General features: G+C 43.7%; 1 protein-coding gene across 1 annotated transcript in view; it reads left to right on the plus strand.

Annotated features, from left to right (window-relative positions):
* LHCGR (luteinizing hormone/choriogonadotropin receptor) overlaps positions 1-19,449 on the plus strand; it is a 345,065-nt gene that overhangs the window by 221,486 nt on the left and 104,130 nt on the right. Inside the window, exons 5-6 of the mRNA XM_040430298.1 lie at positions 10,596-10,670; positions 15,349-15,426. Of these exons, the coding sequence (XP_040286232.1) occupies positions 10,596-10,670; positions 15,349-15,426 (153 nt within the window). The remainder of the gene's footprint in view (positions 1-10,595; positions 10,671-15,348; positions 15,427-19,449) is intronic.

Consider the following 19,449-nt stretch of genomic DNA (forward strand, 5'->3'; position numbering starts at 1 on the left):
CCTTATATGTTGGTGTGTTGGAGCCTGTGGTCAGTTGGATTTTGTCAGTCTGTGTAGGAGCTCTGCTCCCTTGCTGAATGTCTATGTCTGTGTGAGTCACCCTTATTTTATTGTTTTCCCTTGCTTTCCCTCCTGCTTGCTTCTGTTTACCCTTCCCCACCTGTGGTGTATGTTGTATGGTGTGGGCCTTGTTTGCTGGTGTGTGTGCTCCTTATGGAGCTTGCTTTCCTGGAGGGGTTTAAGCAAACAGCTAGACTGTGAGTTTCCGGTACATCTCGTCGGCGGCAGGTAAGTCCTGATAACTTTTGTTGTCTGTTGTCTTATGTACTTACCTGTCGTTCGGCTGTGGCCCTGTCTAGTTGGTGGTCAGTTGCTGGGCTTCAGGAGACACCATTCATCCATGGTGAAGGATGAATGGGTGGTCTCTGCCCTGTCTTCAGGATTAGGGCACAGCAGGGATTCCCAGGGTCCTAGGTCGGTGAGCATGCGCTAGGAGTCTAGGGAGAACCTAGGGTGGCATTAGAAGGTGACTTGCTCCCTGTTCCCTGCTACCTGGCTAGCAGCCACCGCTACTGCACGGCGGGGGGTTTCCGCCACGCCCCGCCGTGACAGATAGGGATTTGAGAGTGTTGTTGCATTGTACCACTACCGACATCACATCTAAAAGGGAAGGTTCTTTCTCAGGGGAAGCGTGTCTATCCCTGGCTGCCCGGCTTTGCTTACCAGGAGTTTCCTGCGCCTTGGCTCCTTTTTCTCTCTTTTCATAGCCAGAGGATCTTTCTCCTTCATCTGATGAGAGGTCTGTCCCACACTCTTCTCTGTGCCTCTCTGTCCTCTGTAAAACCAAAAAAGGGGCTCAGTCAGCACATACCAAACCGCAGAAGCACATTGCTAAGGCAGGGAACAACATTAAAAGACAGAAACATGCAATGCGACAATTAACTGCAATATAGAGTACAAAATTGCATAATAATAACAAGTGCTACACTATAAGTGCGAGATACTTGGCAAATCGTTTTGTACAAAATTATTTGAGCCCGTCTGCCGAGCGTCAAGGCGATCTCTGTTAGACGGGTTCCTACGCTAAATTCTACCTGTTAGGTGCCATGACGGCTACCATACACTTCAGGGAGTGAGGTTCCACATACCTACGATAATTTTACCTGTTAGGTGCCATGACGGCTACCATACACTTCAGGGAGTGTAGATTACACAGCAGGCCCACTCCACGACATCACCGGCGCCAAATGGCTACCAAGGACTGCAGTGAGATTCCACAAACTATCCCACTCCTGGTGCCATGGCTTCAGTGAGTGAAGGGGAGCAGGCCTGACTATGTACTAACACTAATTAAAATCAGCCTATAGGGCAGACAGGGTGGTTAGGAGTGCATGACTGAGGAGGCAGCCACACCTCCAGTACAAACTGCAAAGAAAAACCAAAAAAGGGGCTCAGTCAGCACATACCAAACCGCAGAAGCACATTGCTAAGGCAGGGAACAACATTAAAAGACAGAAACATGCAATGCGACAATTAACTGCAATATAGAGTACAAAATTGCATAATAATAACAAGTGCTACACTATAAGTGCGAGATACTTGGCAAATAGTTTTGTACAAAATTATTTGAGCCCGTCTGCCGAGCGTCAAGGCGATCTCTGTTAGACGGGTTCCTACGCTAAATTCTACCTGTTAGGTGCCATGACGGCTACCATACACTTCAGGGAGTGAGGTTCCACATACCTACGATAATTTTACCTGTTAGGTGCCATGACGGCTACCATACACTTCAGGGAGTGTAGATTACACAGCAGGCCCACTCCACGACATCACCGGCGCCAAATGGCTACCAAGGACTGCAGTGAGAGTCCACAAACTATCCCACTCCTGGTGCCATGGCTTCAGTGAGTGAAGGGGAGCAGGCCTGACTATGTACTAACACTAATTAAAATCAGCCTATAGGGCAGACAGGGTGGTTAGGAGTGCATGACTGAGGAGGCAGCCACACCTCCAGTACAAACTGCAAAGAAAAACCAAAAAAGGGGCTCAGTCAGCACATACCAAACCGCAGAAGCACATTGCTAAGGCAGGGAACAACATTAAAAGACAGAAACATGCAATGCGACAATTAACTGCAATATAGAGTACAAAATTGCATAATAATAACAAGTGCTACACTATAAGTGCGAGATACTTGGCAAATCGTTTTGTACAAAATTATTTGAACCCGTCTAACAGAGATCGCCTTGACGCTCGGCAGACGGGCTCAAATAATTTTGTACAAAACGACTTGCCAAGTATCTCGCACTTATAGTGTAGCACTTGTTATTATTATGCAATTTTGTACTCTATATTGCAGTTAATTGTCGCATTGCATGTCTCTGTCCTCTGTGCAGCTACAGTCATGTGAAAAAATTAGGACACCCTTTGAAAGCATGTGGTTTTTTGTAACATTTTTAATAAATGGTTATTTCATCTCCGTTTCAACAATACAGAGAGATTAAAGTAATCCGACTAAACAAAGAAAACTGAAGAAAAGTCTTTTCAAGATCTTCTGTAAATGTCATTCTACAAAAATGCCTATTCTAACTGAGGAAAAAGATAGGACACCCTTGCCCCTAATAGCGAGTGTTACCTCCTTTGGCTGAAATAACTGCAGTGAGACGGTTCTTGTAGCCATCTACCAGTCTTCGACATCGGTCTGAGGAAATTTTACCCCACTCCTCAATGCAGAACTTTTTCAGCTGTGAGATGTTTGAGGGGTTTCTTGCACGTACAGCCCTTTTCAAGTCACCCCACAGCATCTCAATGGGATTCAAATCTGGACTTTGACTTGGCCATTCCAGGACTCTCCATTTCTTCTTTTTCAGCCAATCTTTGGTTGATTTACTAGTATGTTTTGGGTCATTGTCATGTTGCATGGTCCAGTTCCGCTTCAGCTTTAATTTTCTAACTGATGGTCTCACATGTTCTTCAAGCACCTTCTGATACACAGTAGAATTCATCGTGGATTCTATGATGGTGAGCTGACCAGGTCCTGCTGCAGCAAAGCAGCCCCAAACCATGACACTTCCACCTCCATGCTTCACAGTTGGTATGAGGTTCTTTTCTTGGAATGCTGTGTTTGGTTTACGCCAAACATGTCCTCTGCTGTTGTGTCCAAATAATTCAATTTTGGACTCATCTGTCCAAAGAACATTATTCCAGAAGTCCTGGTCTTTGTCAACTTTATCTCTGGCAAATGTCAGTCTGGCCTCGATGTTTCTCTTGGAAAGCAAAGGTTTCCTCCTTGCACACCTCCCATGCAAGTTAAACTTGTACAGTCTCTTTCTGATTGTAGAGGCATGTACTTCTACATCAACAGTAGCCAGAGCCTGCTGTAGTTCTCGAGATGACACTTTAGGGTTTTTGGAGACCTCTTTTAGCATCTTGCGGTCTGCTCTTGGGGTGAACTTGCTGGGGCGACCAGTCCTGGGCATGTTGGCAGTTGTTTTGAAAGCCCTCCACTTGTAGACTATCTTCCGGACAGTGGAATGGCTGATTTCAAAATCTTTTGAGATCTTTTTAAATCCCTTCCCAGACTCATAGGCTGCTACAATCTTTTTTCTGAAGTCCTCTGACAGCTCTTTTGCTCTCACCATGGTGCTCACTCTCACTTCAACAGTCAGGAGCACACCAAACTAAATGTCTGAGGTTTAAATAGGGCAAGCCTCATTCAACATGCAGAGTAACGATCTACTAATTATGTGCACCTGGTGTGAGATCTGAGCCAATTTAAGAGGGAATACATGTGAGGGTGTCCTATCTTTTTCCTCAGTTAGAATAGGCATTTTTGTAGAATGACATTTACAGAAGATCTTGAAAAGACTTTTCTTCAGTTTTCTTTGTTTAGTTGGATTACTTTAATCTCTCTGTATTGTTGAAACGGAGATGAAATAACCATTTATTAAAAATGTTACAAAAAACCACATGCTTTCAAAGGGTGTCCTAATTTTTTCACATGACTGTATATCGCGGCTCAGCCTGTCTTGTGGGTCCTCCCCTTCTTCCTCGCCGGCGCCATGTTGAGGCCACAGCTCCCACTCCGGTTTGTGCGTCACCTTAGCCTTTCTGGGCATTTTTTTGTATTCCCACAGGCTTTCTCCTGGTGGCACAGCATTCTCACCCCTCACTTGCCGCTCCAGCGTGTAGCTATAAGGTACTTCAGAGATAAATATCAGGATTCCTAGCAGAAGCACACTCTCCAGTGTGTCTCACACCAGAAAACTTCTTTAATGCAAATTGCCAGCATAAAAAGTGAAGCTGCAAACATTGTAAAAAACAAAATTGGTGTCAGTCTCAGAACTTTTGGGTCACGACTGTACAGTGAGTCATGTTTTTAAAAATGTTGCTTTTAAAATGTCAGGTGACTTTCTATAGAAGCCCCCCCTCCCCCTCCCCCGGGAAATAGCAGCCATAGACCCAAGGGGAGGTATATAAGTAGCCCCCTGTATAATTTGACCTGAATGGATATTATGTTTACTGACAATTCATGTTTCCTGTTTTATAATAAAAAGGTCAAACTCTAAAAAAAAAAAAAAAAAAAGTCAGGTGACAAGTGCAAGTGACAGTAAAATCCTTTATTAAGATAACCTCGGTTTGGGAGGACAGAGTGAGCTCTGCTTTGTGTTGCTGCCTATTGCCTTTATTTCCTTTAATGTAATTATGACAAAACTGTCTGGTTACTCATTAGCCCTGGCTGCTAAAAATTGAAATTTATGGACGTCTGGAACAGACTGTATGACACGTCAAAGGGTTACCAGGGACGACAGGTACTAATGGCAAAGAAAGAACAGCTGTCACAAGGCACGTATCCCATGTCAAGACTGCCAGGAATTGTATATAAAAATACATGACTACAAGTGATTGCTACAAGAAAATTTAGACTAGAACATTCAGAATCACAGGTGCAAATCCATAAAGCAAACATGATTGATAAAAAAGAAAATGGCTGCCCGCCATTATATATACAAACAATAGAGCTAAGAAATAGGGATCATTCTAAATAAAAGTGGGATCATACCTACTATAAATGAGTCAATGGAGGCTCTTAGCGCACATATTGGATCAAACGTGTGTCTGGACCATCTACCAGGCGTCAAGGTGGCTTGCGCAGGCGGGTCCCTAACAAGTGATTGAGCATATAAGGCTAACCTGGGAACAAGACAGAGAGAATTAAGTCAATAAGTATGTATTTACTGTCCTCAGTGTTAAGCTATTAATCTGGAGACGTGGCCTGAAATGTAATTAGTAGAATCATTCTATTTGTTGCTTTCTTTGATAAATTATGACTTAATGATTCACTGGATTTATAAAAGCTCATGAAACAAACAAAATATAGTAATAAAATGGAGTTTATTGGTTTCAAAAGAGTTTTTCCATGAAACCAATTACAACTTAGAGGTTTTCTGAGAACCAGTAACTAACCTTCATTAATCATATCTGGCCAGCAGAAGAAAGTTCCCAGGATACTTATCGTGACACTCCTCTTTGGAAAATCCTACATTGGCCAATGCCACTTCTTTTACCAGGTTTTTGGTGTGGTCTGTGGATGGGGACATCACTTCTGCAGCTCAGGATAAGGGAAGTTCTGGACAGGGGCCAGAACTATTCATCTTCTTGGTGCTTGCACAGATGAGGTTGAGGAGTTTGCTCTTGACACAGGGAGACAAACAGCTCTGGCCCCATCAGATGAGCCCAACCAGAGACCAGAATGAAAACATGGTAAGGACGTGATGTCCATGCAAGATTTGACTCCTTACAGTGAGTTGATGGGTTCTGAAAACTTTTTTTAACCCCTTCACGCATTAGGACGTACAGGTACTTCATTGCGTGCCGGGGGATGTATGGAGTGGGCCTCTGCAGTGAGCCCGCTTCATACGCGCGATCTGCCGGCTGTATGATACAGCCAGCATCCGGCCGCATTGACAGTAAGCGCTGCCATTTAAAGGGAACCTGTCACCGGGATTTTGGGTATAGAGCTGAGGACATGGGTTGCTAGATGGCCGCTAGCACATTCACAACACCCAGTCCCCATAGCTCTGTGTGCTTTTATTGTGTAAAATAACCGATTTGATACATATGCAAATTAACCTGAGATGAGTCAGAGCTTGAAAATATGTCTCTTCTCTGGTCACACAAGTAAGATATGACTCTTTTATGTTAATTTGTATAAAAGGCGAGAAATACAAAAATGCATAATACCTATTGAATTCGTCTGCGAATGAAATTAAAAGTGTAATTTATATGTTTAGGGTAACACAATGAACATTTAGAAACGCTCAGTGAGGGTAGCATAGTAGAGGCGACAGGTTCCATTTAACCCCTCAGGTGCTGTGATCACGAATGATAGCGGCACCATCTTCCTTCCGATTGGAGCCCCCGCAGTGAAATCGTAGGGCTCCGATCGGTTGCCATGGCAGCCTGGACTCTGTTGAAGCGATTTTGGACCTTTATTTGATTGAGTTGTAAGCAACCTGTGTATATTAATCATCCTCAGGCAATTTATCAAGACCGATGCAATTAAATTTTTTGTAGAAAATGAAGCAACCAAAAACGGCATATCAGCCGTTTGGACGCTTTTTTCCGTTTCGCTATTTGCCATATGGGGAATATATTTTTATACTATGGGCATTTTCGCACATTGAGACACATTTTTTATTTTTTTTGTTCTTTTATTTTGGGAAAAGAGGAGTGTTTTGAATTCATGTTTTTTTTTTTACTTTTTTTTTTTTTACACTTTTATAGTTCCCATAGGGAACTAGAACATGCATTCCTCTGATTGCCATTATCACAGACTCCAATGCACTTGCATTGGAGTCTATGATGATTTTACTACTTTCCTATGGAGCCCTATTACAGGCAATAGTTCCATAATAAATGCAGCAGCCTCCTGTCATTCATAAAGACACAGGCTGCTGCATACACGCTCTGGTTCCTCTGATCGCCACACAGTGGTGCTGGAGCACAACCGAAAGTGCACACTTTCGGTTTCAGCGTGCTCAGATGCCATGGTCAGAATTGACCACAGCATCTGAGGTGTGAAATGTCCGCGATCGGCATTACTGCCAGTTGCAGGCATGAGGCGCAGGTGTCTGCTAAAAAAAAAAAGCAGGCGGCCACCCGCGGCTATGGTGCCTGCAGTGGGCACCATCTTTAAACACCCTATGAAAGGGTTAAAGGGGCTTTTTAATCCCTTTACACCCTATTATAAGGCATTCTGAGAAATGAGAGGGAAGCATCTTATTCAGGAACTACATCAACTACCTTGAGGCTGGCCGTACACATTGGATAGCTGTCAGTCGAAAGCTCATTTGACCAACATGTATTCCTTCCGAACTCCCATACATAGCTATTCTTGGCCTAGCTGAGCGCGCATATGTTACCAATAATGAAAGGAGAGAAAGCCGCTACTAGTTCCCACTGAAGGCATTTTATCTCCCTTAGGAACAAAAAGATCAAGCATGTTGAAGTCCAACTGCCAGATACTTCATTAGCCGAACATCTGGGAGGCCCACGTGCACATTAGATTATCAGCATGGTGGTTTAGCTTAGGTTGAGTTCACACTTCAGTTATTTCCATCAGTTATTGTGAGCCCAAACCAGTAGTGAAACCTACTGATAGATAAGGTATAATGGGAAGATCTGCACCTGTTCTGTGTTTTTGACCCGCATCTGCTTTTGACTCACAAGCAATTCCGGATCCTGGCAGCACATAGTGCTGCCCCATAGAAATGAATGGGTCCGCAATTCCGTTCCGCAAAATGCGGAACGAAATTGCGGACGTGTGAATGGACCCTAACTGATGGTAATAACTGAAATGTGAACTCAGCCTAACAGTGTGGCTACAAAGAACATCTCTCTGTGGAGGACCCGTCACAGCCATGTATTACACAGGCCGCCCATTGATTCCATTGGGCAGCATGCAATGCTCCTTTTATTTCACAAGTGGCACTGCAGGCAAATTGAGCACTTGCTGCCAAAATCCAGTGCTGAACAAAGCTGATTGCAAGAGGGATACCTTATTGATTTGACTGATACCTGTACATGGCGATTCAACTGATTTATGAACAAAATCTAGTAATTTAGACCTGTTCTAAAATATAGTTGGAGTCATCTCAGACCACCCTTATGACATATAGTAATGTATGACTTGTGTACAGGACATAGCAGAATGTAGAGCACTAGATCTATAGCAGAATGTAGAGCACCTATCCAGTGGTCAAACCCCCCTCCCCACAAAGCTAAGAATGAGGGTCTCGTCTCTGACCCAGATGTACAGGGCACTTTTGGATTCATAAATGGGATTCTAAGATCCGTGAGTGCTATGGTACATCTTTTCAATTAGAGTCATAAATAAAATAGCAATAAACAGGTCAGAGGAATGTGTGCCCTGCTCGCCAGAATTTACAATCTATGAGGAGATTGGGACTGCGGGAGTGGTGTGCACAGGCTGGACTGCAGGGTGGTCGCAACCCTGGATATGAGCAGTGTATAATGTAATGGAAAAACGAATCCAGCCAATAAAGGAGGCAACATGGATAATCACAATACATTAGTAAGTGCCTTGTATTAACTTTCTCTACATGATAAATGCCATCTGCTGAAGTGAGACAACCCCTTTAACTTCCTAGCTAAGTGACCTCCACATCATTTCATGTATAGAAATGGTTAAAGTACTATACATAGTGTAGAGATCATGACATATTAAAAATGTTTGTCTTTTACAGGCATTAAAAATGATGCATTAAAGAGTTTATTTACATAGTACAACGCCATCTGGTGTTCAAGTGTATAGCAATGTGCACATCCACCTAGCCAGCTTTGTGGTGCTGGATCCTCATTCCTGTTCTGTGTGAAGTGATCCTTTGTCCACTGGGAAGCAGCCAATACAAATAGTTTTTCCGTTGCTTGTTAGGCCCCTTTCACACGGGCGTTGCGGGAAAATGTGCGGGTGCGTTGCGGGAACACCCGCGATTTTTCCGCACGAGTGCAAAACATTGTAATGCGTTTTGCACTCGTGTGAGAAAAATCGAGCGTGTTTGGTACCCAAACCCGAACTTCTTCACAGAAGAAGTGGCTATGGAACATAAATATTAGGAACTATATTTACAGCTGCAAGCAGGGCAAGGAGACTGGCTAGGGACTTACTCGAGACTATATTTTCAGCTGCCAGAGGGGAATGAAGACTGACAGGCAGGAGTGAAAAACAGTGTAAGCAAAGGGTTGTGGGAGTTGTTGGTAAAAAACTGAGAAATGAGTCATATGACACTGCCCAGGACGCTGCCCACAATAGCAAAAGATGAGCAGGTGAGGGAGAAGACACAACGATAAGAAATATGAAATTAATATTGTTTGGGTGGAAACAGTGCAAAGTTGTTCAATGGCTTTTTGGGTTTGTTTTTAATATTATCTTGATTTGTGGGTAAGCCTTTTAAAAGGAATTTCCATCTACCATGCCTATATAAAAAAAAACACGCATCCCAAAAAATTTTTCAGCACACAAAAAACTTTCTGTGAACCTACCCTTACTCTCAGGCAGCAAGAGGCACACAGCTTCAGGGATCCCGTAGAGTCCTGGGATAACCAGAGCCACTTACGGTAAGATGTAATTTGGAAAATATACAATCTCAGTTCCCAGTTGTTTTTAATCAAATGGATTTATTTAAGAAATCTTACATGAAAAAAATAAATAAATGGAAAAGTATAAGAAAAAACAAATTCACTCTGCGTGAATATTGTAGTAAACCCGATTGTGATTCCCACCAGGATCAGAATGTTCATTATACATAACTAATTAAAGATAATCTCATCGCACAATGTCACAAAGAAAAAAAAAAACAAGTGATGACAGCAATATAAAACCTCCATAAATCTGTCAGCGGTTTCATTAGTTATTAATACTGTAATATCATAAAAGTACAAGGTCTGGAATGACCTCCGCTGTGTGATTAACAACACACATTCCCTCTTTAGACGTCCAGAAATTGCCTTGAAACGCAACCTACAGACCTTATCTTATTTAATTAGGATCCTCTCTTCAGCATTTGCCTTGCTGCCTCCATATTGCGGGATGACCTGTTGGGCTGCAGGTTCATTTAATCATGAAGTGTGTTCTTTAACTTGACATCTCCGGGCGAGTATTATAGAACTGAATAGCAGCCTGTAAATTAATCACCTAAATTGCAAGGCATGTATTCTGTAGAAACGTCCCACCAGATTTAAGGCCCTCATCATTACTTTACAGGCTCATGTTACTCCGCATTAATAGCCAATTATTTTTTAAATCCATAGACCGCGGTAAATAAAAGAACCATCGTAACATCATACAAGGCTCACTTTACATATTTATTGCAGAGATTTCCATCACAAATAGCTACTTGAGAAAATACGTTGGCCTCAGCTCTTGTTGCCGTCACATATCTGCAGAGTATATGTGATTTTCAATTGTCGTGGAACATAATAACAATATTGGTTACACTTTAGTTTCGCGGTACTTTGCATTGCAGCTATACTTACAGCGCTTTTTTTTTATTTTATTTGTAAATATCTTGTAGGAGTATTTGTAACACAGGAATTCGAGCATTTCCAGATGTCACGAAAATCTTCTCGATAGAATTAAACTTCATTTTGTAAGTATAACAACCTGTTATTATATTATTATTAATTATATTATAATATATTATTAATTTTAAATTGAAACAGTTTGGGGGAGACTTATCAAAACTGGTGGAAATCAAAACTGGCACTCTTTCCTTTTCCAAAGGAGCTCTGAAAAATGAAAGGTGGCGTCTGATTGGTAGCTATGGGCAACTAAGAACTCATGCCCATGAGGGTACTGGCTCGGTTCCTGTATTGCGGACCATAAACGGCAATGTACAGCACTGGCCGTATGCACTCCGTGGTTTGGATTTGGACCCATTGACCGAAGATAGGACTTCACTTCACCTATCTTTTGCGGAGCTGAGGTATGGATTGGAAGCACTACGAAGCGCTTCATTGGGCTTTCCATCCGTGCCCCTGCAACGCAAAAAGATAGAACATGTCCTATCTTTGACCATATGCAGCCGATCGCGGACCCATTCAAGTTAATGGGTCTGCATCACGGGAAGGGGCCGTTACACTCATGGGCATGAGCCCTAAGCCAGTTCTCCTTTGCACCAGTTTTAATAAATCTGTCCCTTTGTCTCCCACCGGTCAGCCACTTTCATCGGTACAAATCTGCTGAGAGATGCCCTTTAAAAAATTCAAGATGTTTACAGCATTTTAGAAAATATATGAGTGCAAAAGTACAAAGAACAATAGTAGACGGCTTTCACAAAGCTGTAATACCTGCACAATTTAATCTCCGTGTTTATGGGGCCCAAAGCAAAAGTTATGTCTGGCAGCCCCAATCGCACCACTAATCTGCACCCCATCAGAGCTCCACACTCAGGTTAGCAGGGCAGCCTGCAGAGGTCCCTTTTTTTTGTCTAGACAACTGCTTGTGCCAGCAGGGGGCTCCCTGATCTGTGTGGTCCCTGATCCCTGATCTGTGTGGTCCACCCTTGCTTGGTGATATGCGGATTTGGATGCAGATTTGTGGCTCTGCTTTATCTGGAGGCTTCAGGTCGTGCTATTTATGTACATCAGACAACGTGGAGGATAAGGCTACTTTCACACTCGCGTTTGGTGCGGATCCGTCATGGATCTGCACAGACGGATCCACACCGATAATAACGGATCTGTTTGTATTATCTGTAACATAGCCAAAACGGATCCGTCTTGAACACCATAGAAAGTCAGTGGGGGACAGATCCGTTTTCTATTGTGTCAGTGAAAACGGATCCGTCCCCATTTGCCTCTGCATCGTCAGGCGGACACCAAAACGCTGCAAGCAACGTTTTGGTGTCCGCCTCCAGAGCGGAATGGAGGCGGAACGGAGGCAAACTGATGCATTCTGAGCGGATCCTTTTCCATTCAGAATGCATTGGGGCTAAACTGATCCGTTTTGGACCGCTTGTGAGAGCCCTGAACGGATCTCACAAACGGAAACCAAAACGCCAGTGTGAAAGTAGCCTAAAGTAGCATTTTAGACGCCAGTCTTAATAAGGTCTTGTGCTGGCGGTGGATCCACCAAAGTTATGAAGAGGCACTGTGTACTGGATGGAGTTTGTTAATGGGAGCGGCGCTGCAGTAACCAGCTCCATCCACTACACAATGGATGGCGCTATGTTGTTCCGGTGCTGATTTCCGGCACTGGAACTACTTAGGAAGAGCTGATCAGCGGCGGTGTGGGTTGTCAGACCCCTAACTCATCGGATATTAATGGTATATCTTGAAGATGGGTTATCATTAGTAATATCCTGGAATACCCCATTAAGGGTTTGGCTACATGGCAATTTTGCCCTTGACAGTTGTGATTCACATATCACGGTTGCAGCAAAGACGTGCTGTGACCCCATTCATTCCTATGGCAGCCCTGCTACACTGTGACACTTGGGCGTAACATATGCGCTTCCCAAAATCACTATGTAGCTGTACTCTAAGGCCCCTTGCAGACGAGCGTTCCTCCCGCAGTGAGTCCGCATCGCGGCACCAGGCCTGACCTCCCATCCCTGCCGGGAGTCACAGCATTATATTGATTTATGATGCTATGTAACCCTTAGAGGTGTGGAATGTATTCAATGACACTGAGAAAATGCTGCCAGCAGGGGCATTGTTAGAGTCTGAAGAGATCCGGGGCACGAGCCCATGTGAAGTCACGCCCCCACCCCATGAAGCCACGCTCTCATCACCACCGGCGGGGGCCTTCACAGTAGTTATAAACCCCTTTCAGCAGTCCCCCCTTCAGTGAATAGGGGACTGCTGAATGGGGTTAATAACTACAGTGAAGGGCCTAGCCGTCTGGGCAACCCCACAGATCATCCATAACAGTGCCATCCACAGATCCCCCATCAGTGTCATCCACAGATCCCCCATCAGTGTCATCCACAGATCCCCCATCAGTGTCATCCACCACAGATCCCCCATAAGTGTCATCCACCACAGATCCCCCATAAGTGTCATCCACCACAGATCCCCCATAAGTGTCATCCACCACAGATCCCCCATAAGTGTCATCCACCACAGATCCCCATAAATGTCATCCACAGATCCCCCTAAGTGTCATCCACCACAGATCCCCATCCAGCCCAGCGCCGCCTCCTAGCTAATTTATTCACTTCACTTGCCTCTGTGTAATTGCAGAGAAGCACCTTAATCTCGCACTGGCAGAGGCTTCGTCGAACGATGTGCGCTAGAAGACGGCACATGCGCACTTCGCTCAATGATGCCTCTGCCAGTGTGCCTGTGCGAGATTACACAGAGGCAAGTGAAGTGAATAAATTAGCTAGGAGGCGGGCTGGGGGCCCCCGCCGGCCCTGCATTCAGGGCACTGGACAAAACATTCGGGGCTCCAGGCCCGATTATTTTGACCTAACGACGCCCCTGGCTGCCCTGGCTGTTATCCAATACATTCCAGAACTGTAACGGTTCCATAGCATCATAAATCAATATAATGCTATGTGACCCCGGCAGCGCTGGGAGGTCAGGCCGGGTGCTGCGATGCGGACTCGCTGCGGGAGGAACGCTCGTCTGCAAGGGGCCTAAGGGCTCATGCATACGACCGTTACCTGTTTTGCCGTATGCAAATTGCAGATCCACATAGTCCACAAAACACTGGTACCGTCCGTATGTATTCCAAAGTTTGCAGACTGGAACGTCAGGTCCATAATAAAATGTCATATCCTTGTCCATAATACTGACAATAATAGGACATTTTTTACTTTTTTTTTTGGAATGTTCATGCAGACTTACAGAAATGGAGTGCACGTGGAGTAAAATCAGTTTTTTATGCGGACATATTGAAGTGAATGGATACAGGCCGGAAAAAAATCGTTGCGGAAGCAGAAACAAAATATGTTTGTGTGCATGAGCCCTAAGGGCTCCTCTCCCTGATTTCGCCCTACATAAAATCTGTCACCAACCCAGTGAGTCCCTATCATCTCTAGTAGTCTCTTTATATAATCTCATACACTAACATAACCTCATACCTATCAATTACACAAAAAAGTTGTGTTTTTGTTGTTGTTTTTTTTAGAAAGAGCACCACTCTTATCCATGTGTTGTATTCCAGCTGATATTAATTTAAAACAATGAGTCCAACTGCAATACCAGGTACAGCCTATAGAGGGTTTTTCCTGGACAGCATCTATTGCAGTGGCCCCAATGATACACTGGTTCTCCCAGACACCGTCGAGGTGTCATCATGTGTTCCCGCTCTCCGGAAGGGATGGTAAGGCATGGTGCACCCAAATGGGAAATAAGTCCATAGAGTCAGAATCTTCAGTAAACCAGTGTGCTTCTTTACTGGAGGAATCCAGGTGCAAAACAATACAGACGCGGCATTGTGCTGGCTTCTCCAATCTTCTCCCTGGCAGAAGAATAGTTTGATGCTGAGGAAAGGCGTGAGCTAGCTGTCCCTCTCTTTCTCTCTCTCTCTCTCAAATGGCTGGTACCCTGGACAGAGGCTGGTGATCCAGGGTCTGTGGTAGAGTATCCCCATCTTAGTGTCTTCTTCTGGTCACTCAAGTAGTCTGGCAGTCTCCTCTTCTAAGCACTGTTCCCTAACTGCAGAACACTAGAGGCTCTGACTTCTCTCCTTATATATATAGTTTCTGGCTGAACTAGAACCTTTTAGTGGGAGGAGTGGAGAAACTCAGCACAAACGAAAACAATGTTACAACTCTCGTCTCTAATAGACTTGCATTAGAGCTTCAATGATACTCAAATGGCAGTTTTCCAAGACAAAAACAGGTTTTCAGACAAAATAACAGAGCTAAACCAGACATTGAAAAGGTCAGTCTGTCTGGTTTTGGTGGTAAACAAGTCTGGCCTTTTTCCTCCAAAACATGCTCTTCTTTAGACTGTGTAAAATTACCAGCTTCTCATTATTAGCCAGAAAGTCCTAAAAGTCTCTCAGTATTCATTAACCCTTTCCACAGTGCTATGCAAATACAGTGCAAACGAGCAGGATATATATGACAACAAACATATAAAATGCAGTTACACAGTATTAAACAGTAGAAGTCAATGCAATTTAACCCTTTAAAGTGAAATAAAGTAAGGCGTTGATGACTTTGCATATGGGAAGCAGGCAAATGTCCACAAATGTCCAAACTTTAAAGTATCGGTGCTCCAGGGCACTACACCATCTCCTCCAGATTATTTCACTGTTGCTGTGTTTTTACCGTCATATCACTGGAGTCAACCGCTCTTCTCTTCTTCCAGGGAAATCTATGACAATTTGCACATAACTGTGTTACCTGCCAATGCTTTTCAAGAAATGAACAATGAATCTTTGATACTGTAAGTAGCAACATATTTCACAAGTGTTTTCTTTCAATACGGTTTGGGGAGACCTGGCTGAAATTACTATCGAATTGCATTATTCTCCATTTAGACTGTCACTGCCCAAATCCCAAGCAGGAGTGACATGAGCACAGATCAGGACATTTGGGGAGTTTCAAATTTCCAGCCACTTTCCTGCAGTCTACTAGGTGTTTCCATATTCAAAGCAGATAATGCCATCATTAGAGATGATCGAAGTTTTGGAAAATGACAGGGAGTGGCATCATACATGATCGCGGCATCTGAGGGTAAAAACTGTGTAAAATTTGCAGAAAAAAACGGAAATCATACTTACCACCTCCACTTGCTCGTGACGGGCCGGTCGTCGCCATCTTGTTTGAAGATCTGGCGCAAAATCTCACGCTGCCCGAGATGAAGTCGTCACGCTGGTACGGGATTTCAGCCAAGATCTTCAATCAAGATAGGGGTGGCCGGCCCGTCGCAAGCAAATGGAGAAGGTAAGTATGATTTATTTTTTTTACACTATTTCAGGTTAAATCGATTTGCTACCACAAAGCACGAGGAAATTCGGCTTCGCAGCGAATCGAATTTATCCTAAAAATTCAGATCGAATTCCACTTCGTTCGATTTTCTCATATCTAGCCATCATGTATCCCAATAGGGCCAAAACAAAATACATATGAACAAAATTCTTATGAACTATACAGCTCAAAATGTGGTTATATTTTGGCACCAAACGAGGAGCTGCAATGTCTATAGGCTATACACTGCATCCTTTAGGTATATAAGGAATTAGGCTAGGGCTACATGGCGACAGTGGTCACAGCCAGGATTACAGAGTAGCAGTGATCCTAGAGAAATGAATAGGATCGCAACGCAAGTCGTAAATAATCCAAGACTATTTGAGTTTTTGCAACTTCCACTGTGATCCCATATATTTCTATCGGGTCATCGCTACTCTTCAATCCTGGCCGCTTTGCAGCCTGTAAGGTGGTACAGGGCACTTCAATCAGCTTCAATCACTGAAGGGGGCAACACAGATGACGACAATCAAGGTGTGGGGCCACAACAAATCTTACCTTCATCAGTTATTATACAGCAGTATAGTTTAGACATGGTTTGTATGGTGTCTGACGGTATTGAGAGATGTATGGCGGTATTTACTTTGGAATTGTGTGGCACTGCTGCATAGGAACTTTTTTGCAGGGTATTTTGGTGGCACTTTATATTATGGTTATTTAGGATAAAGTGGTTCTATAGTCAGCAAATTCCAAATCTGGCATCATTAGAACTTAAAGGGGTTGTCTAGGTTCCGAGCTTAAGCTCCCCTACACCCATTTAGCCTGTATCAGTGGAGCATCAGAGCATTTCTAGCTCCGATGCTCCCCCTCACCCTGCATTGCATAACGCTCTATTTCAGTTATATAAAGTTATCCTGTATACATAGAATAGGAGACAACTATAAGATCGGCGGGTTGCCACTGCTGGGAACCCTACTGATCGCAAGAACTGGGGCACAGTACCTGTGGAGCCCCCCCAAAATGAACAGAACAGCCGATCGGACATGCATGCGGCCACTCCATTCATTTCTATGGAAGTTCCGGAGATAGCCGAGATTACCCCTTTAACATGGATAAGCAGGCGCTGCAATACATAAAAGCAAGCGCTCCAACTGCCACATTACAAAAGCATATTACATGCATGCAAACTAGAAAAGTGTAAAAAGATCAGAGAGCACCCAAACCATATATCAGAAAATAATTACCGGTACTTTATAAGAGAGTAAAACATGTACAAGTGCAGGTCACACGAGAAATATTTAAATAGAACCTGTCCCTGAGAAATTCACTGATAAACCACACACAAGGGGGTCATTTACAAAGAATCAGTGATCGGTGTAACGATACCTTTCACTTAGCGATCTGTTGCTTCATTGTGGAGAAAAAATACCTTTAATCCATGCACAAATTAGGCTACTTTCACACTGGCGTTTTGGTTTCCGTTTGTGAGATCCATTCCGGGCTCTCACAAGAGGTCCAAACCGGATCAGTTTTGCCCTAATGCTTTCTGAATAGATAAGGATCCGCTCAGAACGCATCAGTTTGCCTCCGTTCCGCCTCCATTCCGCTCTGGAGACGGACACCAAAACGCTGCTTGCAGTGTTTTGGTGTCCGTCTGACGAAACGGAGCCAAACGGATCCAATGTAAGTCAATGGGGACGGATCCGTTTTCTCTGACACAATATGGCACAATGGAAAACGGATCCATCTTGAACACCATTGAACCAAGCCACTCTGTGCAATCTTGCTTCTGCATTCATTGCACTTTTCACAGTTTGCTAGTCTGGCATCTTTGTAATTTATAATAATTTTTTTTACCAAATTTTGCAAACTTTACCTGCTTTTTAGTCTGCTTTTACTGCTTTTTACATAATTAGTGCTACCTGGAAATTGTCAAAAAGCAGCTTTTGCTGGTATTGGTTTCTGTTATATGGCTCTGTTTAACCCCTTAGTGACCTGCCTGTTTTGGGCCTTAAATGGGTTCTGCAGTTCTTTTTAACTGACAACCTATCCTCTTGATAGGTCATCAGTATTTGATCAGCGGCGGTTGGACACTCGGGACCCCCGCTGATCAGCTGCTTGAGAAGGCAGCGGTGCTCTGGGAGCATCGTGGCCTTCTCTCTGTTTCCCACAGGCCCAGTGACGTCATGACTAGTATCACTGGCCTGGGAGGGGCTAAGTTCCGTTCACTTGAATGGGGTTCAGCCCCTCCCAGGACAGTGATACTAGTCGTGACGTCACTGGGCTTGAGGAAAACAGAGAGAAGTCCGCGGCGCTCCTGGAATACTGCTACCCAAGGGTGGATTGGGAACCTAAAATGGCCCTGGAAAAAAGCTAAAAGTGGCCCCAAGTTGTAGGCGAGTCTGAACTGACAGAAGGTGGGGCAACACAACTAGGCAGGACAAAAGAATTAGGTAGGGCCAACAATACCACAGTACAGCACAAAATACCGCCCCAGCAAAACCAAATACCACAGTGCAGCATAAAATACTGCCCTATCACCATCAAAATACTGCCCTATCACCATCAGGAGGGTGATACAGTTGAATTCAGGAAGGACCTGTGGCTGCTGGCCAAGTGCACATGTACCTGGTGCTCCTAGCAGATCATTATGCACCTGACCAGCGTTTGTGAGGAGGGATCAGGTGGCCTCCTGGGCATCGGCCCACCAGGAAATTTCCCTGTAGGGTATATGGCCAATCCGCCTCTGCTGCTGCCTTCACAGCTGATCGGTGGGGGTCCCAGTAGTCCGATCCCCGCCGATCAGGTGCTGATGATCTATCCAGAGGATAGGTCATAAGTTAAAAAGAACTGCAGAACCCTTTTAATAACCAGGAGAGGTGTTTCATATTTTCGTTGTCACTTACCAAGAGCTATATCTTTTTATATTTTTATGTCTATGTAGCCGTGTGAGGGCTTGTTTTTGTCGGTACACATAACTTACTGATTAATCTTTAATAACTTTCTGGGAGGGAGATGGGAAAAAACAGCCATGCCACCACTGAGTTTTTACATTATAAATTTTGGGGCTTTCATTTTTTGACATAAATAACACAATAACTTTATTCTCTGGGCCAGTACAATTAAATCAATACCAGATACATGTACTGTATTTTTTTTTTTTTTTTTTACTGCTTTTGCGCAATAAAAACACTTTTTATTTTTACATTGCCACATCCCAAGACCCATAACTTTTTTTATTTTTCTTTATACAGCTGTGTGAGGGCTTTATTTTTGCGGGATGACTTGTTCATTGATATTAATTTGGGGTACATAACTTTATTTTTATCGCTTTTTATTCCTTTTTTGTGGGGACTATGCAAAAAGCAGCAATTCTGTAATTTTTTCGTTGTTTTTTTTTTCTGCGTTCACTTGGGGATAAATTACATGATAATTGCGTAGTACAGGTCTTTATAGACGTGGTGATACCAAATATGTGTAGGAGATTTTTTTTTGCAAT

This window comes from Bufo bufo, chromosome 4 (assembly GCF_905171765.1).
Source record: "Bufo bufo chromosome 4, aBufBuf1.1, whole genome shotgun sequence".
In the NCBI taxonomy this organism is placed as follows: domain Eukaryota; kingdom Metazoa; phylum Chordata; class Amphibia; order Anura; family Bufonidae; genus Bufo; species Bufo bufo.